The sequence below is a fragment of the Aedes albopictus genome, chromosome 3 (assembly GCF_035046485.1).
Source record: "Aedes albopictus strain Foshan chromosome 3, AalbF5, whole genome shotgun sequence".
NCBI lineage: Eukaryota > Metazoa > Arthropoda > Insecta > Diptera > Culicidae > Aedes > Aedes albopictus.
Genome location: NC_085138.1, coordinates 193231616 through 193255428, shown reverse-complemented (window position 1 = coordinate 193255428; position 23813 = coordinate 193231616). Strand labels below are relative to the sequence as shown.

General features: G+C 42.6%; 1 protein-coding gene across 1 annotated transcript in view; it reads left to right on the top strand.

Annotated features, from left to right (window-relative positions):
* LOC115258192 (ras-interacting protein RIP3-like) overlaps positions 1–23322 on the top strand; it is a 39071-nt gene extending 15749 nt beyond the window's left edge. Inside the window, exon 2 of the mRNA XM_062843121.1 lies at positions 22380–23322. Within this exon, the coding sequence (XP_062699105.1) occupies positions 22380–23307 (928 nt within the window). The 3' untranslated portion in view covers positions 23308–23322. The remainder of the gene's footprint in view (positions 1–22379) is intronic.
* Positions 23323–23813: the final 491 nt, after the last annotated feature.

Below are 23813 nucleotides of genomic sequence, written 5' to 3'. Positions count from 1 at the left end.
CGCAAATAAACCAAGCCAAACCGAATCAATTTGGTTTGATGTTTGCTCAGCCAACAACAACATACAAAACGATTTTGCGGCTTGGCGAGAATAAAAAGTTTGATTCGCTCGAAACAAAAGGCCCTGATTTTTATTTGTACTGCCTTTGACCGAAATTAAATTATAAGCTCGATAATGAACTGCATCTGTCTGTTCGCCGAAGCAGCCACCCACTGGGTACTGGGTTTTGACGAGAACAATCCGCAACAGAACCAAATTTTCTCTTTTGTTGTGCTGTGAAGCGAGTTTTCCAAGCATAATTCGCGACAAACCAGCATCCTTGAGGCAAAGAAAAACCAGGAAAAGCGTCTTCGGAAACTGTGCTTTCCTTACTGTTCACTCTGTGCAGACTTGTTAGTATTCATACGGGTAACTCTGAAGCTTTGCATATTCATAAATTGAAACATCTTCTGTCATCTATGGATGGAAATGATATTCTTGTTTATATGAAAATATTTGTATCTGCTAAGTCAAATATTAAATATTCTGTATCCTCCAGTAATCAACGATGAAACTTATACTCTCTGATAAACCCTCCAGTAGAACGCACTACACTACAGGGTTTGAGAGTGATTCCTTACAAAATTCGATAAGCACAGAAGCATACCTAATCTGGTCCTAAATCCTGCCGAGGCACAAGTTCAGTCAAAGAAGTATGTATTCTGAAACCACAGAATGATGGCATTCTAGAACCAAATGAGAGACAGATTAGAACAGAAAGAAAAGCAAAAACTCAGAAGCCACGCTGGAAACCGAATCAGCATTGTTTGATTCTGTCGGATCTCACTGCAAGGCATCACGTCGGGCTCGGAAATTGAGTTATAAATACCAATGCACAAACTTCCTGACAAGCGTTTATTCTGTTTCAATGAAGAAACCGACGTTGGGTGCAGCTGAGGAGCTGCTGGGGAAAAATAACATTAAATCAATCCAGTCCATTTCTCATGAAACCACATTTTATTTATGGTTGATAAGATCTCATGAGTGTAGTCGAATCAGTTCTGTTTCGCTCAATTAGGTTGAAGTCGAAATTTGATACACATTGGAAAGTAAATTTGTTCATCATGGCTGGTGCATTTCATTTTCATTGATTCAATTCAATTTGTTTACATAGATAAGACTAAGTACACAATACCTTGACACACATTTTGGTTCGGTGCTGTTTCTCTCCAATTTCGGGAATATTTTACACTCGCCAAATTACTCACGACCTGGTCAGCCACCTTGTCCACTGTTCTCCACGTCATCTTGTGCCATCTGGATGTCTTGCAAACACAATCTTTACATGGTTGCTATCCGGTATTCTCGTAACATGTCCTGCCCACTGTATCCCTCCAGCTTTGATAACCTTCTGGATGCTGGGTTCGAATGCTGGCCACCAAAGAGCGACCTTAGTACGCGTTGCCCAAAAACTTCGAGTGGTTGCAGATCCTCCTCGAGCATGGTCCAAGTTTCGTGTCCGTAGAGGACCACCAATCTTATTAGCTTCCTATACATGGTACATTTGATGCAGGGCTGAATCTTTTTCGACAGTGGTTTCTTCTGGAGCCCATCGTACACACGCCTTTCGTTATTGTCAGTCATTAGATAAAGACTACCAGCGTGTATGTTGCACCATCAGTCCTACCTTTTCTGCTTCATGTTTCAGATGGGTGTACTACTTTGTTTCGAGTGTTTTTTGTTTAATGTTATGCCGATGAAACCCATGTCGCCCGCGAAACAAACATCGATTGAAACTGTAACAAATGTTATTGTTACATGATTTTTGTGTGTGTGTGTGTTTTTTTTTTGAGTAACATAACATTTAATTCTAAATAAATAAATTAAAGACAAATTTTAATTTGTTGGGTGTGATTGCATACCAATTATGCTGTATGTTTGTGACACATTATTTTTGTCGTCCAAAAATGTATTCAACATGATAGGTATATAGGAAAACTGCCAAGCGATCATCGCCTACAGAGTGCTTTCCCAGATCACCTTCTGTCGTCTTTTTACTAAAGTGAGTGAGTGTGTGGGAAATTATCAAGCCAGCTTCATCGATGGCCGGTCCTTCAGAAATGCCTCTCTCTCTCTTCTTGGCGTAACGTCCTCGTTGGGACAAAGCCTGCTTCTCAGCTTAGTGTTCTATGAGCACTTCCACAGTTATTAACTGAGAGCTTCCTCTGCCAATGACCATTTTGCATGCGTATATCGTGTGGCAGGCACGAAGATACTCTATGCCCAAGGAAGTCAAGGAAATTTCCTTTACGAAAAGATCCTGGACCGACCGGGAATCGAACCCGTCACCCTCAACATGGTCATGCTGAATACCCGTGCGTTTACCGCCTCGGCTATACGGGCCCTTCAGAAATGCCGTGAATATTAGATCTGTAAGGATCACCTGTTCATCGATTTCAAAGCGGCATGTGACAGCTATAGAAAATCATAGACGGAATGAGAAGCTTACAAGTTTAATGGATGGTGTGCAAAACTGCGTGAACATTTTGGGCCGTACGTATGATCATACTCTGGTTTGTTTGCATCTCGATTGGGATTGACGGACTTTCGTGCCTGCTGTGTAACTTCGAGCTAGAGGGTCTCATTCGGAGGGCTGGCTGTACCATCTGGGGTATGATTTTTAACTGATCCGCTTTGTAACCCTTCGATTGATGCTTGGATCGATAAGAAAGCTTCGCACGTGTTTGGTTACAAGTATACAGTGACTTAAGGGCCACCTTCTGATGAAGGGTCACTGATACAACGAATGTCCGGCCAGAGACTTCTTACTTTTATTTCTGAGTGCATGTTAAAGTTATCGTTTGAACCACATGCGACATCTACATATGGAAGGCAGAACGAAGTTTCGAAAAATTTTCGCTTAGAGGTTGTTTACCAATAGGTGCATAAATAGTCAAACTCGATTTATTGCACGATATATAAACCGGATACCCTTTTTTCCGACCAAAGAAAATTTAAAACAATATAAAAAACGGAAACCCAACTTTGACCAATCACAACTCAGCAAATGAGAACAATAGCTTATAGACTTCAGGGCTCCAACAAGGGGTTGGGTTAATACTGATAGATGAAAATTGAGCTAATTTGGTAGCAACCGTTAGCCAAAGTATTCGCGTGTGAAGTTTAATAGACGGTGAAGTGAGTGAATTAAATTGTTAAACTAAATCGACCTATCGTTCTAACCTGTTTCCAATTTGGATTTTTGAAACAGTTTTCGGTTCGTGGTTCAAAATCGTTGAAAAAACTGTCAGGTAAAATCGGTTGGACTATAAGGTAAGGCTTTTATTAAACAGTGACTTGAGTGCTTGGACATTACATACAAGTTTACGTTGAACAGATGAAACCCCATTCATCGTGGGTGCTTGTGCTGAATTCCCGAAGTTCACACCTCTCGGTAGTTGTTCTCGGTAGTTGTTCCTGATTCTTACTTTTAGTTATTCACATGGATAACACCTTCCGATTCGGGGTGCACAGTTGAGCTAAGCGATTCTGTCACATTCGCCCGAAAACCATTCGCCCGAATCACAAACGCCCGAATGACAAACGCCCGAATTCCAATCGCCCGAATAGACCATTCGCCCGAATAGACCATTCGCCCGAAAAGACCATTCGCCCGAAAATACCATTCACCCGAATGACCATTCACCCGAAAAGACTATTCGCCCGAAAGACCATTCGCCCGAAAGTCATCCGCCGATTCCATGCAATTTCTTTGAACAAGTTTTTTTCCTAGTTTGCCATGATGAAAGTTTAAGGACAGACGCATGGTGTACTTAGTATTCGACCAACCGCAAGAATAGCTGGACTAACGCCAATAATAATCATTTTAGCTTAGTTTGAAAGAACGGCCTATGTTTTTAAGAAGGCCTTATTTCTAGTGAAAATATTACATAATTGGTCATTAATTGTTATAGCATTGTTGATCGAGAGGATAGCGCCAAAACTTCAGCACAGAGTAGTCAATACTTTTAAGTTAATAGTATTCGCGATTGATCTACTCGGAATAACTACGTATCGTTAAAACGAACAATAGTTCGTATAAATTAAAACGTGTGAGCTAACGGAAGCAGAAAAAACATTAAAATCGCGAGAATGCAGCATTCTTATTTGAATAAGCTGTTCTTTTGAAACCATGTTTTGAATCCAAACATTTTTTTAATGTCAAGGTTCCCCATAAAATAACAAATTCAAAGAACAGCCCATGATTGAAAGAAGGGCAAATTTATGGTAAAAAATGACATCAAATTTAATTTAATTTCCTTGAAGGTAGAACTAGAAAGAAAAGCCTATTAACAAACGAAGGGACAATTCCAATGAATGTTTTCACAGCTATACTGCCCCCACTCGCATAACAGCCCCATCTTTGCTGGGTTTCCTATGCATATGGGACTGTTATGCGAGTGGGGGCAGTATATTGCTGAAAATGTTTTTAACAGTATAAGTCTTATATCAGACTGTGTTCAAAGAAAGCAATATGCGTGTACGACGCCTAAATTGATTTCAGAAAAGTATTTCCAAGATTATTATGGTTTTCGGGCGAATGGTCTTTCGGGCGAATGGTCTTTTCGGGCGAATGGTCTATTCGGGCGAATGACTTTCGGGCGTTTGTTACATTCGGGTGTTTGTCATTCGAGCATTTGGAATTCGGGCGAATGGTTTTCGGGCGAATGTGACAGAACCGAGCTAAGCGTCCTTCACTGGCATCCGGACTTTGAAGAGCAGCCTCAACGCCTGTTTTAAGCCACTCCTCCAGCTCCTCTGCCCTTTTTCTGTCAGCCCACGTTCAAAGCCACCACCAGAGTTGGTTACCAGATCTTCCCTAAGGCTAACAAATAATGACATACACTGAAGTTTTTTTTACGGCGGTAATGGTACCGCGTAAAAAAACCGCGTTATTTCAAAAAACGTCGTAAAAAAGTCAAAAAAATCAAGTTACGTTGGATGTCATCCTGACTATTTTGCGCGTGTTTTTGAAAAAAAAATCGTTTTTTTTTACCATGGGTTTTTTAAATAACGTGTTTTTTTACGACGTTTTTTGAAATAACGCGGTTTTTTTACGCGGTACCGCGTAAAAAAACTTCAGTGTACTTGCTAGAAGTAAGACACAGTGACTACTACGCAATCGAAAACCAGCGCTGCCATAACTCTTCTGTAGCCATAACTTTACTCTATCCTTATGTTGATACTTAAATGATTCGTATAATGGACATCACGAACTATTTTTCAGCATTAACATGTGTACAATAGTCGGTCATTATATTAAACTTGTTGATTGTTAAATTGACAATGATTCGAATGAATATGTTTCTTCCAAGTTTCTAAAAAATCATTTTATTTTCACGTTCAATTAAGGAGAACTCGGACCTAGTTGATCCATCTCATTTGCCATTCTATTTATGATATATTTATCAAATGAGCTAAAAGGCCAACCGACCACAAAAACCCGAATGCTAATTTTGATGAAACCTGATGCGCGTATACCAGCATTACCCATAAACCGACAGACAGTCAAACAAGTAGGTAGTAATCACAATTTTGGTTGGGAACTAGAAGCACTACTAGTCAGCATCAATTTGTAGTTCCATGGTTTGATTTCGGATTCACAAATCAAAATAATATTGTTCTCTCATTGATGTTTGGCCACTGATAATTAACGTTAATGTACGGTTTCGTATATAAATATCAACTAAACAGAAACGTTGGTACTGGTACTTGTTTAGTTCTTTATGTGATAAAATAGCGGAAACCCGAAGCGATTATATTGTTATTTAATTCTCCGGGGGGGGCATAAACTTCAAAATTCGTGCAGCAACAATGTTGGTGACCGTCTCGCCACATAGGGGAGCGTTCGGCTTGGTTGTTGAGCTCTGCATGTCCGACCACCGTTGGGCAAGTAGGGCAACATCATCGACCACGTTGAAATTGTTTAGATGCTCCATAGTGATGGGCTGTCTAGCAGGATTCTTCATTCAAAATCCTCGTTCTGTGCTTCGGTGAGGTTCATGATTTTATCAGGAATAGAAATGCGTCGCAGGGCGCTTAACAGATGAAAATGGTTCAGGTGATCGAAAGCTTTTTCGTAGTCAAAATACCAAATAGAGGAACTGTTGAAATTGGTTGACCTGCTTCAGGCTACAAAACGGTGAGTCGATAAGGATAGCATCATAGCAACATAGCTCGGGTTCTCACAAGTCTCTACCTCATGCGCACGGATCAATCGATGACGAAGACCAACAGCTAATAGATGTGTGCTTAGCTGGTTGTGCAGCCTGGGCACTGTTGTCTTTCTCACTTCAGCTAGATTGAGGAGGTACGACCCGAGCGTCTGTTCACCAAGGAGGTACGACTCAAACAGTGTCTGTTCTGGCATCCAGCGGCTGAGTAAGAAATGCTGCATCACGCCCAGCTAGATCCAAGGTGTAGCCCCATACGTTCATCACAATAGTGGCAAGAAACTAGCGCGCGCTTGCCGATGCCGAACAACGGGCAACCAATACAACTTCCATACCAGACCAAGAAGAACAACAGAGCACGAGTGAAGATGATGACGCCGATGACGGAAGCAGTTCAATTTCTCCGTACGAGACCTTAGATGGCAGTAACAAGCGACGGCTATCAACAAAGCGCAGGAAGGAGAAAAAAAAGTTGTGTGCTATACAGGGATCATAGGGCTGTGATATCAATTCGCTTAACAAAAAATGTTAATAGTATTTCTGCCCGTTAAGCTTTTGGACGTATGGGCCTACTAAATAAATAAAAAATTTGAATAGATTGAGGAGGTACGTCCCGAGCATCTGTTCACCAAGGAGGTGCAGCTCAAACAGCGTCTGTTCTGGCATCCAGCGGCTGAGTATGAAATGCTCCTCCACCGGAAGCGAAACTTAAGGTGGCAGCCCACCACGGTGGATAGGCGACCTAAGGCCTAATGTTCTCGGAACTTAAAAACCGTTACAGAAACCGAAAATGAAAGATTTCGAACTGATTCAACGCCAACGACATTTAGCGCGAAACAACGGACAAGAATTGGATCTTGGAATGTTTTAACCCTAGCCTAGAAGGGTAAGCTGGCACAACTAGTCAATGGGGCATGCCGTATGATACTTGAGATCCTAGGACTGAGCGAAGTCCGGTGACCAAACTTTGTAGAACACAGATTGGCGTCGGGCCAAATTCTGTTATACTCTGGCCTACGAGGCGAACGCGTCCTCACCACCGTGGAGTTGGTATTTCTTGCTCAGCGCTCACGCCCACGCCTGTGCTCATGAAGGGACCAAATAATGAGAGGATAATTGTGGCCAGATACAGAAAACGGGTTCGAAACTGTACCATGATTCAATGTTCGGCGCCAACCGATGCTGCAGAAATGCAAGAGAAAGACAAAGAGAACTTTTACAGTCAACTGAATGCAGTGATGGAATTACTCTCCTCATGAAGCAATTCGCGAGTGTAAAGCCAACACAAGGCTTACTCACGTTGCCGAGAGTAAACAGTGTGTGAGTTTATTCGCACCCGCCTGCTTCGTAAGTAAGAAGCAAAACAAAAACAGAAACACTCATGAGCTTTTATTCGTGAAGAACTAGTGGAGGTGCGGAAAGTGCATTTTGTTGTGGTTATAATAGCATATCCAGTGATTATCCAACATAAACTAATGCTTTATGCTTCATTGTTCCTGAAAAGCAGCACTGTCAGTCGTTAAAATGCGTTTTTCCTCAAAATGCAAAAAAACTCACGAAGCTTCGCGAATCACATGCGAGTGCTTACCAGCTTCCTTTACTCACGAATAAAGAAGTGCGAGTATTCTCGGGCCCCTGTTGTTCACGAGTATGTTTGTTTTGGTTTGTGTCTGCTCAGCTGCAATCTTCATCATTTTCCATCCCTGACTGAATGCTGTCGTGGATAAGATTCCAAAAGGTGATATCAAGTTCCTCATGGGCGACTTCAACGTGAAGGTTGATTCCGATAACTCGGACTATGAGCACGCCATGGGACGCCATGGTCTCGGAGAAATGTGCGAGATCGATGAGATGTTTGGAGAGTTTTGTGGCAACAATGACATGATGATTGAATGATCGTTCTTTCTTGATCGACCAGGCATCACGGACAATAAAATCGATCGCATCTGCATCAGCCGAAATGGAGACGGAGCCTACTTGATGTACGGAACAAACGTATTTCCGACGACATTTTTTCTGGCCATCAGGGCTGCGCGGGGCCAGGACCCATCGAAAGGAGGAGAAAATCGAGCGCCGTTTCAACAATAGAAATACACTAGAACTCCAATGGCGCTGTGGTCACTTCTCTTATTTAATTAAATTGATAATTCTAGTTGTAATAAATCATCGTTTTTTAGTATTCATCTTGTAGAGGATGTTTTGTTTTGGTAAACAAAATTTATTTGACACTTCTATGACCGCTAATGACGCTGTAAGGGCGTGGCAAACTAGATGTTAGTCACACGAACAGCCGCGACATTGGACTTCTGTGGCTAGTTATTCTAATGTTTCAACACACGCCGACTGGAAGACGCTGTGGTGAAAAAGTACTTCGTGGAGGAGCTAGAAAACCATGCGAATATTCCAGGAGGTGAAAGCGTAAAAGATCAATGAAGTTCCTTCAAGAACACCTTCATTGCCTCCGGCGAGAATACTTTGGGCGAGCTACGCGCCCAGAGAAAGCAGTGGATCATAGGCACTTGAAGGAAGATAGAGGAGCAAAGGAGCGCCGCGATAGAGCAAGGAAAAGCACGACTAGCCAAAGCTGTAGTGTGGCCCGTTAGCGGTATTCAGCTCTGGACAAGCAAGTGAAGCGCCCACGCTCATGTAAGCGGGACACAAGAGCGTAGACGGACTCTCTAGCCGACGAAGGTGATAAAGCCGCAAATACCGGCTACATTCGTCTTTTCTAGTATGTCTCACGTCGCCTTAGTGGGAGTAAGATGAATGCTACGATGCCCGTGAAAGACACATCTGGACAGCTATTGGCCGACCCTGCTGACCAGCTGAAACTCTAGCTTGTGCACTTTGGAAACCTTTGTCAAGTATCGGCCACGCACCTCAGCATGATCCGCCAAGGGCTCGACAAATTACCCGTCAACATCGAAGTCCCATCATTGCAGGAGATAGAACACCCACCCATAGGATGGAATCAAACAGGGCCCTGGGGGTTGATCGCATATCAACCGAGATGCTCAAAGCTGACGCCGTAGTATCTGCACAACTGCTGCATCAATTATTCTGCAACATATGGGAAACCGCGACATTGATCACATGATCCTTAATACTTAACCGGATACAGGACAAGGTTAACGCAACTCTCCGGCGGCAGCAGACAGGAGTCCGTGCCAGGCGGTCCTGTGTGGACCATATTGTAACGCTCCGTATCATTCTGGAGCAAATCAATGAATTCCAAGAATCCCTCTACTTGGTGTTCATTGATTACGAAAAAGATTTCGACCATCTCCATCACGAAAACATGTTGGAAGACTTTAGGCGCAAGGGTGTCCCTGAGAAAATTGTCGGCCTCATGGAAGCATAGTGCAGAAAATTTTCCTGCAGAGTACTGCACAACACTGTCTTGTGTGATCTCATTCAGGCGTTACTGGAGTGAGGCAAAGATGTAGACTATCACCGCTACTGTTCGTGAGCTGCTGTGTCAGCCCATTACCACGGAACACCTAAATGACGTCAAGTAGAGTAAGTGATCTTGCCGATCGCTCCTCGGTGACAAATCTCACCATGAACGTCAGCAAGACCAAATCGTTGAATATAAACACGGTCAACTTTTTCATTTTTTTTAGTTTTTATTAATGTGTATTTTAACTTAAATGCTAATTCTACACTTACAACTTTTTCAGCTTTACGGTATCTAGGCAAACAGTGGAGAATTCTGAAGCTTCCAATACCTTGATGGCCAAATGGCGGCCGATGGTGGCACCAAGATCAACATAGGTGCACGGATCAAGAAGGCGAGCCTCTGCAAGTTTAAGAAATGTATGGAAAAACAATCAGATTAGTCGACTCATCCAAATCCGAATTTTCAACTCAATCGTGAAATCTGTGCTGCTGTATTCCAGTGAAACTTGTTGTGTATCAGCGGAGAACACTCAATGGCTGCAGATCTTCTGCGGTATATAATAGATGTCTTTGGTATATAATTCGTGCATGCTGGCTTCACAATTGGATTTTCCACGTGGAGCAGCATCGTCGATATCAACAGCAACCGATAGACCGCACTCTACGCAGGGGCGTTCACAAATTCTGCAAGCAAGCGTTAGATTGGAACCCAACAGGATATCGCAACAGAGTCATGCCAAGAGGCTCATGGCGACAATCACCCAGGATGATGATCTTTTGGGATGCCGCTAGGTTTTTTATCAACTTGTATTAATCCATCTTTAATGATTTGTTCAGAAACTTCTCCTGGATGTTCAAGGTAACTCCATATGACATTCTTTCGGGATTACTCCAATATGTCATGTGACTCATAGGGATTCCTTTAAGGAGTTCTCTTGAGCTTTTATCATGGATTGCTTCCGGGATTCCTTTAGGCATTCCTCCTTGGATTCTTTCATTGAGTGCTCCTGGGATTCTGTCATGGATTCTCCAGGATTTGCTTAGAGGCTCCTCTAGAGATTACACTAGAGATACTTCAGGATTCTTTCATAGATTCCTCCGGAGATTTCTCCTGGGATTACTCCTGGATTCAGTCCGGGACTTTTTCCGGTTTTCTGACCATGATTTTCGCTGCAACAGTGTCTCTCAAGATAGTAATCCTGGGATTCCAGGGTTCGGTTTAATTCTTTTCGCTTTATGCGTTATCACAGGGCTCTTTTCAGGGTCCTTTCCTACTGATCAGGTTAGTTAAAAAAAATCCATCTACAATTCGTCCCCTTAATGCTAGAACTAGGTAACTCGAAATTTGACGTTTTTGAGTTGCATATACCATTATATCGTGCTTTTTGAGCTCTATAATATATCCAAAGACCAATAAAATACGATTACACACGACGAAAATATTCACCATTTACAAAACTAGGTATCTCAGTGTAGAATACAAGAACTGAGTGCTATAACTAGGTAACTAAGAAAATCATATCTAATTCCAACCGCATATGTTAAAAGCTATCGGATGCTTGGACGTGGAAATGTTACTTGTCATTCTTTTGTTAGTAGATTGAAAATCTACTACTGTTTTTCATTTTAGGCTTAAAAATTTAAAATATTTTACTTGTATAGATTTAGCGAAAAATTGTGATTATTCGTAGACGATTATTTTATGAACATTCTGAGGTGTCATGTGGTGATATAGCAGGTATTCTAGCAAATCCAGTAATTACACGTTAATTTCAATAAGTGAACTCTTTTTAATTTGCATACTGCAAGAAGAAAACTGAAAAGAATGATATCAATAGTGGTAAAAACTAGGCATCTCAGAACATCTCCTCCATTATTTATATTGCATTTTGAGTGCTATAACTAGGTAACTCGGCCATTTTTCATCCATTTATTGTTTTTTATCAAAGGTTTAAACCAAAATAGTTCAAAACTTTTTCTTGTAGTTGAAAGAGTAGAAGTTGAATAAGCAAGCAATGCTAAAAAATAATCATTTTGAAGGCTCCATACCTTTGGAACAACTGCATGAAAAGTTGTAAAAATTTCAAAGTCGTTTTTCTCGAAACTATGATTTTCGAGTTACCTAGCTCTAGCATTAAGGGGACGAATTTATTCAAAAAAAAACTTCGGCATTCAGCCACCGATGATTGAACGTATCAAAAAGCACACCACCTGCACCCTCTTCATTCGGATTCACCCGGGAAAGACCCAGTCCAAGGAAGTTGCTCGTTTGTGTGCATTCTTCCTCGAAATGTACTGAAAGTCAAGCGAGAACTACGACGACAACGACGACGACGACGCGACGCCCTGGAATGACTAGGGCACACTTCAAACATGTGATCCATCCATTCATTCTGAGCCCCGATCATCGCACCATTCCGTGTGATAAAAGCACGTCTCACTGAGCGGAAGCAAGAGTTTACAGTCTATTATAACTTTACCGGACATCCATCTTTCTGTGCCGCATCCGACGAATCAAGCAGCATCCGATATTAGCATGCTCTGTGTGCACTGTTTCTCTAGCTGGTAGGTGGAAGTTTGAGCAGAAAGAAGTAGTACGACTAAACTTAAGGTTATTTTGTTGCTTTGAGTAGAAAAACAGAAAAAAAAAATAGATTACGCGATTGCGTTTACATTTGTAAGAGTCAAAGGAATAGTAAAACCTTGCAAGAAAATGTTGGGTTAGTCATTATGGTAGTGCTAGGATGCTAGTTTACCCGATTTTGATTATTACCCATCATACAAATATTTGCTACGAACAAAAAAAGGTTTCACAGATATTTTCCTATTTTTGCCTTTCTCGTACACCAAGGTGTACCGAAAGGCTATATGTTCACTCCAAAAACGAAAATTTGATAGAGCCCCCGGAGAGGTCAAGTGTTATATACCAATCGACTCAGCTCGACGAGTTGAGATGATGTCTGTGTGTATGTATGTGTGTGTGTGTGTGTATGTATGTGTGTGTGTGTGTATGTGTACAAAAAGGTCACCTCATTTTTAGATAGTAAATATGAACCGATTTCAACGACCGATGGTTCATTCGATGCGGTATATTGCCCCATTGTTTCCTATTGAAAATGGTTCAGATCGGTCCAGCCGTTCCGGAGTTATGGCCATTTAGGTGTTCCGGACCGGTACCGAAGGAAGGGGCCAGATACGAAAATGCAACAAACCCATGCATGCGACCCATCAAACCACTGCATTTTCGATTATCTGATGAACGGGAAGTAGGAAAACGGTCTCAGACTATATCTGAACCGGTAGATTTTCGGAATCGGTTCCGGATGTCCCGCCGGAAGTGGCCAAATATAAAAGTGAACATATCCCATGCATGCGACACGTCAAATAGCGGCATTTTCGATAACCAGTTGAATGGTGAGCAGGAAAGTAGTTTTAGACTATATTTGAACCGATAGTGTTCCAGAACCGGTTCCAGGTGTCCCGCCGGAAGTGGCCAACTAAAAAAGTGAACCAAACCCATGCATGCGACACATCAAACAGCGACTTTTTCGATAACCTGATGAACGGTAAGCAGGAGAATAGTTTTAGACCATATCTGAACCGGTTGTGTTCCGGAACCGGTTCCAGGTGTCCCGCTGAAAATTGCCAATAAAAAAACAAACCCAGGCATGCGACACATCGAATTGCGGCTTTTGCGATGACCTGATGAACGGTAAGCAGGAAAGTAGTTTCAGACTATATTTGAACCGGTAGTGTTTCAGAACCGGTTCCAGGAGTCCCGCCAGAAGTGGCCAACTAAAAAAGTGAACCAAACCCATGCATGCGACACATCAAATAGCGGCTGGATTGATAACCAGATGAACGGTAAGCAGGAAAATAGTTTCAGACCATATCTGAACCGGTTGTGTTCCGGAACCGGTTCCAGGTGTCCCGGCGGAAGTGGCCAACAAAAAAAGTGAACCAAACCCATGCATGCGACACATAAAAGAGCGGCTTTTTCGATCACCAAATGAACGGGGGCCCATATAGCCGAGGCGGTAAACGCACGGGTATTCAGCATGACCATGCTGAGGGTGACGGGTTCGATTCCCGGTCGGTCCAGGATCTTTTCGTAAAGGAAATTTCCTTGACTTCCTTGGGCATAGAGTATCTTCGTGCCTGCCACACGATATACGCATGCAAAATGGTCATTGGCAGAGGAAGCTCTCAGTTAATAACTGTGGAAGTGCTCATAGAACACTAAGCTGAGAAGCAGGCTTTGTCCCAATGAGGACGTTACGCCAAGAAGAGAGAGATGAACGGTAGGCAGTAAAATAGTTTCAGCGCGTATCTGAACCGGTTGTGTTCCAGAACCGGTTCCAGGTTTTCCGCCGGAAGTGGCCAATTAAAAAAGTGAACCAAACCCAGGCATGCGACACATCAAAGAGCGGCTTTTTCGATAACCAGATGAACGGTAAGCAGTAAGATAGTTTCAGTCCATATCTGAACCGGTTGTGTTCCGGAACTGGTTCCAAGTGTCCCGCCGGAAGAGGCCAACTATAAAAGAGTACCAAACCCATGCATGCGACGCATCAAAGAGCGGCTTTTTTGATAATCAGATGAACGGTAAGCAGGACTATATCTGAACCGGTTGTGTTCCGGAACCGGTTCCAGGTGTCCCGCTGGAAGTGGCCAATTAAAAAAGTGAACCGAACCCAGACATGCGACACACCAAATAGCGGCTTTATCGATAATCAGATTAACGATAAGCAGGAAAATAGTTTCAGACCATATCTGAATCGCTAATATAGTAAACTGACGAAGTTGAAGGGGTGAATCCTGCTGAATGCTTCTGATGATGACCGAAGAATAGTAGGTCGAAACGCTTAACGCTAAATAAGCTGTATATCACCGATAACCACCAATCAATCCTCTAAATAACATATCTGAACCGGTTGTGTTCCGGAACCGTTTCCAGATGTCTAGCCGGAAGTGGCCAGTTGATAAAGTGAATCAAACCCATGCATGCGAAATATCACATCATCAAAAATGTTCAATAACCAGATAAACGGGCAGCAGGAAAATAGTCTTTGACTAAGCTCTGACCACACCTAAGATTACCGGCAGTGTTGCAGAATCAGGATTAGATGCATCGCTGAAATTACAACAAAACAAAATCGATGCTAGCGATACATATGCGTAAAAGAACAAAATTTTTATAAAAATTCAAGCGATCTTGCAAATCACACCATTTTCCTGAGGCGTAATTATACAGTAGGATGAATCAACGTTGTAAGGGAAAATTTTAATTTTATAGCACTTAAATTACTGCGCACAATTTTGATGCAACTGGCTGAGCCATCGCGCTCTGTAACACGGTTGAAATTTGAATGGGTTTTATTATGGGAAATTTTACTTGCTTGCACTTTTTTGTCAAATTTTACATGAATCTTATACTGCCGTTCCACGCCCAATTGTCCCATGTTATATGCGAATCCCATATAACATGGGATAATTATGCGTAGAACGGCAGTTTAACCAATGATAATAAAGTAAAGGCTAAACTGTGCAGAAAAGAATACTGAAATGTCTTAATAATGTTCGGCATCCAGTGCTAGTGAAGGTGGTCAAGCAGTCAACTGAGAGGTTTAATATTTTTTGCAATTTCTCATCGTAATAGGCTGTTTTCCCTCACGCAAATCTGACAGGAAAAGACTTACTTTCCCACACCAAATTAGCAGTGTGGTAATGGTTCATTGCAGCACTGATTTGCGTTGCGTAATGAACCATTACAGCCAGGGTTCGTAATTTTCGTTTCAGCGATACGAAATATGGCTATTCTCACGGCGGCGGGAGAGCTTATTTTCACTATTTTGCTTGAGGAACACTTTTCCCCTCCGGCACTTCTTTCGAGAGTAGCGATTCATGATAACTGAATATCGCTTCGACCTGCAGATAATTTCTTTTCGTTCTGTTAAATTTTCTCTCACCCATTTTTCACGAAAATCTTTTCAAAGCAGATTAACAAAAATTGTGCCCGCGACGGGATTCGAACCTGGAACATTACTAAAAACATACGTGACACGGGCACTCTATCCACAGCACCACGCCAACCACACATAGGGTGTAGAAAATATAATGCATAAAACCAATCATCGTCGGCGTCATACGAGTCAAGGAAAGACAACATAATCGGCCGACAAAGGGCAAACGAAATTCTCGCACCTTTGGGAGTGAGTGAAAAAATGTTTTCGCTCTGCTCTTTGTGCGGGAGATTTCTCAAGCCAGATTTTCGCTGAAAATTGGCGTGAGGGAGAATTCTGTTTTCGTGAGAATGAGCGAAAATTCCGACCGCTGATTACAGCACTGTTTTCAGTTTTGATCAACTTCTTGATGTTTCTGGACGCAGGTTTAAAAATTTCTGACAGCTACACAGCATAACCTGCTATGATCACACTTTCTTAAAGATGGCTTTGAACATCTCAGTGTGGAGTTTGATGGAAAAGTTTTGTTTAAAATTATCCTCAAATCTTGCCTCAAGTAGTAATTTATGAAATTGCGAATAACGTTGTACGAAACTCGGTGCAGAACTCGATTTTTACAGCACTCATCGTAATTATCCAACTCGGCAAGCCTCGTTGCATAAATGTACGACTCGTGCTGTAAAAATCCTCATTCTGCACCTTGTTGCGTAAACTACTATTTCAGCTCTGCTTATACATTCAACATAATACATAACATAGGAATAAGAGCCATCAATAAGTTTCCAAATTCGATTATGGCTTTGATAAGGTTCTTGCTTTTCTGAACAAGGCTGACACAAATTTCGATTTTTCTCTTAAGTCAAGAGGGGTCCCCCTTCGAAATTTTGGATCGGAATTCAACATTTTGAGGAAGGGCACAAATGAATAAACCCAAAAATTTTTAAATTTTAAGGTGAAGAGTCCTCCAGAAAATTTCTTACCAAACCCGATGACTTGAGCGGTTTTGCTTAATTGTTTGAGTATTTTTTTCATCAAATACATTTATTATTTATCAACTCCATCCCCTCATTGACGAACGAGCACTGTGACAAAAGAAGAAAATGATATTTGTTCCGTTCTAGAGTATTTTCAGGATTCAGGAACACTTCGGCTTATGGCGACGGAAATATCTTAGAGTACATATTCGACGAGAAAGGCGCTATCACCACTAGGTGGATTAATCTGGGTTTTTTTTTTCAAGCAACCTGTTTTCTCTTATCATTGCTTTGTTGCTACAAAATAAAAACGAATTTTAAAGTTCGAATTATAAATAACCCGCAGATTGTTTGGCCTAGTTTTTGAAACCCAGTCAGTTGACCCAGACGTTTCCAATGAATATTAATGCATGCAAATACAACTAAGCGGAAAATTGAAATTCAAAACAAAAATGGACACGGTGAACGATTTGCCACCAATGATTGTACATTGCACAATAAATCTTTTACAGTTAACTATATAGTAATTGAAATTCATGACCTGGATCTAAATTAACTCTCATCGATAATTGGCTTTGTAAACGAATTAAGCTTTAATAATGGCGCTTCCCCTCTCGGTAATAAGGGGTGATCACAACTCCACTGCAGCAGTCATTTGAATGCCGCAATCCGCTGCCTCCGTCAAATGAAGTTCTTTATATGTAAATCTCATTGTACTGACGATGCTGCCGATTAACTCGCTGTCCATTCGCAATAGGTTCCCGATGAGATGCGATTTATCCTGCTGGTGCTTCATTTAGAATCGACCGACGCGACGACGGTGTGTAGAAGCTCACTTCAATCCGCGTGTCGTGCATTCGTTCGTTCGTACATAAACCGTATCCCTGCAGGCACATCCCCACTCGTTTCAGATTGCTCCATGTAGGTAGGTTAGGTATGGATGTGTAATCCGAGGTGACACTGCGCATATGAACGCTCTGGTACGTACCGTCATTTAGTTTTTGCAACAACGCAACGGAACGAACTCATCGCTTTGTTTCCCCCAATCTACAGATAAACTTCAACCATTTTATTCGTCAAGGGGAATTGCGATGCTGTTTCAACCTTATGTGTGTTGGAATGTCAAGAACAAGGCAACTTCTAGGGATACCATTATTGCTTTTAAAAATGAGCGAACAAATGTAGTATTGGAAAAAATATAAAAGTTATTGATATGGTACGCTAAAAGAATAGAAAAATTAGAAGATAAAAAGCAGGGAAGTTGTAAGGCAGACGAAACAAGACTTGCCATTGGAAACTCGGTACGTGGTGGAACAGCCGATCTCTCCACTTCACTGAGAGTACCCGCATACCCACCAATCTACTGAAAGATTGCAGGTTCGACATCGTTGCGCTGATGGCAGTGTACTTACTACTTACTTCCAGTCCTGATCACCTACGATAGTGCAGAGGGCCGAATTGAAAGACTTCCATCCTGGGTGATTGCCAGTCATCGCCTTGACCTGTGGCCAGTTCAAATTTCTGTGGACTTGCCTGATTTCGTTGTTGAGGCTGCGCCGCCATGATCCTCTGGGTCTGCCTCTGCTGCGATGTCCTGCTGGGATCCAATCTAACGCTTACTTGAAGATTTCGTTTTAGCCCCTGCCAAGAGTGTGGCCGACCGACCTCCACTTCCGCTCCCGAATTTCTGTCGCTATCGGCTTTTGATGACATCGACGATGGAGCTCCATGTTGGAGATTCAATTGTGAGGCTCCCATGCACGAATTATATATTGCATGCATCTATTGATGAAGACCTGTAGCCGTTGAGTGTTCTCCACTGATACACACCAGGTTTCACTGGCGTATAGCAGCACAGATTTCACGTTCGAGTTGAAAATTCGGATTTTGATGCGTCGACAAATCTGGTTGTTTTTTTTTTCATACATTTCTTAAACTTGCAAAAGCAGCCCTCGTCATCTTTATCCGTGAACCTATGTCGATCTTGGTGCCGCCATCGGCCCCCTTTTGGCTACCAAGATATTGGAAGCATTCAACATTATCCACTGATTGTCCAGCTATTGTAAAACTGGAAGGGTTTACTTTTTTTTTGTTTTTATTATCGTGTATTCAATAGCGCCAGTTGGCCGGCTTTTGCCAATGTGCTTCTGCGTTTGTCCGGGGTATTCGGGTTCCTGTACAAGATTCTATGACGTTACTTCCAGAAGCGAGTACTAGTTTACGACACAGAGGTAGGTCGGAAGTGCTATCACATAACCTCCCGCAAGGTTCCATCCTGGGTCGATGTACGACGAGGTGTTGAGGTTGGTGTTCCCGGTGGGAGTGGAGATCATCGGCTCCGCTGATGACATTAGGATGTAAGTCTACGGTGAATCGATCGAAGAAGTGGAGTTGACTACTACCCACTCGATAAATGATGCGGAGGTGTAGATGAGATCCAAGAAACTGGAGTTGGCTTACCACAAAGCTGAAGTGGTGGTTATGAACAACCGAAAGTCGAAGCAGCAAGTGGTGATCAGTGTAAGCGATTGCACTATCACTTCGAAGCGCTCCGACAAACATTTGGGTGTGATGATTGACTTACCTTCAACAGCCACGTAGATTACGCCTGCAAAAGAGCCTCCACAGCTATAGTGGCACTGTCCCGGAAGAGGTCAAATAGATCTGCGGTGTATGTCAGTAAGCGCAAGCTTCTGGCTAGTGTCAATACGTCCATACTAAAGTATGGCGGCCCAGCTTAGAGCACGGTGCTTAATACCAAAAGCTACCGTAGCAAGCTGGAACGTACTTGAGAATTCGTATGCCCGCGTTTTTGCACAATGCGTGAGCGCATGCTTGACAATTTTGTTCAGATGATGTGTAAGGATGAGTTTGGTTGGAATGCCGTTTCAACGGCTATTACCCTCATCGTCTTGGAGCTACAGAGGAGGTGGCATGTGGACTCGAAGAATGGCTAGTGCTGACGCTATACATGAGGTGTTCCAAGAGCTTGGATTCGGCTACGTAGGTCATATCGGTGCCCCATGGTCGAAATCGACCCTAGCAGCGATTAAGTGGCCGTGGAGAGAACATCCTGGTAGCATTGATGCCATGGCGTTGGTCTACTGGGTTGGATCGCTGGCTAATATGGCCTTACTTGCGAGAAGGTCGAATCGCTGTGCACGCGTTATCAGTTATTGATACTTGCTACGCAGTTGGAAGCAGGTGTGGTGTCGACCATATCACGTTCATCAACCATCTTCTTTCGAATGAATGTTACGTGATTTTTTGTTCACAAATATCAGAACGTATTTTTTTTTGTGGAAGAAATGGATTGCGAGGAATTGCAGCTGCTGTTCCGTTCTCAAGAAACATGGAAGTTCTGTCAGAATCTGAACATATCCAGCAACGACTTCGTGTTGCGAGCCGAAATCTTTAAGGATATGGACGGGATTCTCTTGACGGACGAGTTGATTTAATGAATGTGGAAGCAGCACTTCGATGTGCTGGCAATGCCATTCACCAGCAAAAAAAACTAACAAAACAACTTGATATGATTGTATAGCTGTACCTGTACCGGTTGATAGTCAGGATCTGGGAAACCGAAATCTGATCCATTTCCAATAATGTGAGAACTTTAGAGCGATCACCATTTTGAATATGACTTACTAAGTGATATCCTGTCATCTGTTACCTAAAACTAATGAGTTTGAAGGAAGTCATCAATACAAGTCGACAATTGACATCGTACGGCGAATCCTTCAGAAATGCCGTGAATACAAGTTCCCAACGCATCACCTGTTCAAACCTAGTGTTATACCGACAAAATGAGGATTCTGAGACTGAGGCTGGTAGACTTCTGTTAAAGTAGAATGTCTGTAAATTCATGTTTTAATCTACCCTTAATAGTTATAATAAAGCATCGTCAACGTCAACACAAATGTCCTGCTTCCAAGATGAAATAGATAATTCCCTTGTGTTTGAATATATGAGCAAAATAATAAAACAAACAGAATGGTTATCTACTTGCAATATGCATGAAGTGCTTCTGTTACGAAAGAATATCATGCAAAGAAACCAACAAGCGCAACCACCCTATTGACTATTGGTGAAGGACAGTTTACTCTATCCGTTGTCCACTGAAGTTTGACACAAAGCGACGGTCACGACTTTTCTATTTCACCATACGTAAGCTACGATAGGGTGACTGAATGTGACTAGCTACTTTTCATTTTTCCAAGCCATAAAATGGTATTTTTTTTTGTTTATATATTTTTCCGATATTATTAAAATTTACTCCAAACTTCAATCACAGCATTGTAACCATTGCTTTAAAATACAAAATTCAACATCCTCTTGTCACCCTACTAGCCCCAGCAGCAGCGAACAAGAGTGTGCGAATAAAGGAAAATAGAATGCGGGGGAATCCAGTACAGAAACGATTCAAGCTAGCTGTTGGCGTGAATGCATTCTTGCTTGCTTGGTCCCCAAATTGGACCTCTCTTTATCGTTGGTTCACAACATCCACTTGGATAGATAGATACGTAGGTATGTACAGTAACAGTATGAACACACATTCTAGTTGTTGTATTTGAAGTGTTGCTTTGGCATGATCATAGAAGAGCCTTGCTATGACCCCCACGATGGCTCGAATAGAGAGGGGTGTTATGAAACGAAATGGAAATCACATTGGTAAATGAAGCAGATATTTCCACTCATCTACAGGCTCCCGTGAGCTTTGGGTATGCGTAGTTGACCTGGATTTATGCAAACTAAACACATGAGATGATTCATGGAAACAGCTTCAGATGTTTCTTTTTATGTTTCCTTTCGAGATTTCTGTAGTCACTTTGTATATTAAACAACATTTTATGTTTGCAATGACTTGTGAATGTGAATTTTACATGGTATATCATGATAAACGAAAGCAGACATTGTTATTGGATAAGCTCATGGTGTGCTGCTGTAATGAGAGTTGAACTTTGCCGAAATGAGTATAGATATGATCGGAGACTTCTTGAAACTAATGGAGTACTCAGACGGAAAGAGACGAGAAAATATTATAGAGGTTTATTTATTTGTAATCAAATTTATTATAAAAAATAGAGGTAACCACACAACGCTTGGTGGTATAGAGGCTATCGCTTCTGATTCGTATGCAGAGGCTCCTAGGTTCAATCTCTGGTCCGTGTCTTTCCTCCTTATTTGTATTTCTCCATATACTTTTTCTCTTTATCTTCTCTACATACACAACTTATGTATATTAACAAGTTCATAGCCATCGCCAGAACAGAAACGGGTTGAAAATGCCGTTTCCGTTCCTTCTAACTTTCACAGCATTTAAAACAGCACAGCATCAATCTATCAAATAACATGCAAACAAGCGAACTTTGCCGTTTTTGTTTCAGAGTAATCTATACACAATATATCGTCTCAATATATCACCTATACATTGATCGCATCACCAATCAAAGAGGGGGCGGGGTTTACGGTCTCTTGTAGGAACAACCATTACACTCTGACATTTATTTCCCTTCCCAACAGACTATAAAAACTTGGCCAGTAGCGGTATTAATCCAAAATGTATGAGCTGCTTAAATTGCATTTCGAGAATAAGTGGAGTATCCCAGCCCCTTATTCAGTTGAATCTCAGTGCATATAATACCAGGTCAGATCAATCACGGAGGAGCAACCATTGACATGTACACACTACACAGTTAGTCTATGCTAAGCTAAGCTATTGGCAGCAGGGCGTGGTGGACCTCTTTTCCCGTGCTACTTATGGGATCCAAAATGTGTCAACTTATCAAAAATAAAAATAAATCTAGCGGTGCAGGCTAATCCTAATCCAGTGGAGTGAATCCGAATTCGTCCAACACCACGATAATCACAACCAACAGCGTAGTCACGACCAACGCTCAGACCCAGCAGGCCCAACAACAGCAGCAGCAACAAGTTCAGCAAGCCCAGGCTCAACAACAGCAGCAGCAGCAACAGCAGCAACAACAACAACAGCAACACCAGCAGCAACAGCAACACATCGAAGTTCAGCAGATTCAGCACCACCAGGGACAGCAAACCGTCCAGGATGTTAACACCGGTAACATCATCACCACCATTGCCGCCAGTCAAAGTTCGCCGGAAACGTCCTCGCGGCCACAGTATGCCTGCCGGGAGTGCGGCAGTGCCTTCAATAGTCGCGAAGCACTTGCCCTCCATCTGCGTCTGCACACCGGCGACAAGAGCTTAATGACGGATCTTTGTGCCCTTACCGCTGCCATTCCCGGCCACTTGTTCCCAGCTGTTAATCAAGTACAAATTATCACATCCTCCTGTCAAGTGGTACAGCAAACGTTGCAATCACAGAGCCCGCCCCAACAGCAGGTTCAAGTACAGCACCAACAGGCACAGCAACAGGTTCAACACCAACAGCCCCAACAGCAGGTACAGGTCGTTCAGCAGCCTGCGCAGGTCCAGCAGGTACAACAACAGCACACTGTAGTGGTTGCACAGGCGAAACCCAAGTCCCACTACTGCGGCCACTGCGGCAAGGGCTTCGCGGCTAAGCACGGCCTATTGTTGCACAACCGACGCCATCCGAACGGAGGCTGCACGGTGCGAACACACGTTTGCGAGTGCGGAAAGGCCTTCTTCCAGAAGAACCACCTCATGCTGCATCAACGGCAGCATCTCGAGCAGAATCAACGAACTGGTCAGGGCCAGGCGCAGGCTCAACAGGGACAGCCCCAACAGCAACAGCAGCTGGTTGTTATACAGTAGACCAACCAGGATGCTCTGGTCCAGCAACAGCAGCCGCCGCCCAACAGCAAGCACAACAGCAGGCCCAGCAGCACCAGCTGCAGCAGCAAGCACAGTAGCAGGCACAACAGCAAGTCGTACAACAGCAGGCCGAGCAAAGCCAAGCCCAGAACAATCAACAGCAGCATACGATGCGCAACCTGGTCATTACCAACCAGCCCGTGCAGGTGCAGGTCCTGGAGAGCAACACCGCCCAGGTCATCAAGTACGAAATCATTCACGACTCATCAAGGAATTCGAACGTCGAGTGAGAGGAGGCTATGCTATGATTAAACATGAAGTCTTGTAATTCGGTTTCTTCTTGATTTCTTCGCCCTAAGCGGCAATTGTAATCATGCAAAGCGTAAATGTATAAAATTGCCCTTCTATTTTGATACAAACTATATTCTTACGTTGACCAGCAAGGATGACCAATGGACTTTCCGTAAAATTATGATTTTCAAAGGGAAAGCTGTTAATTTTATGTG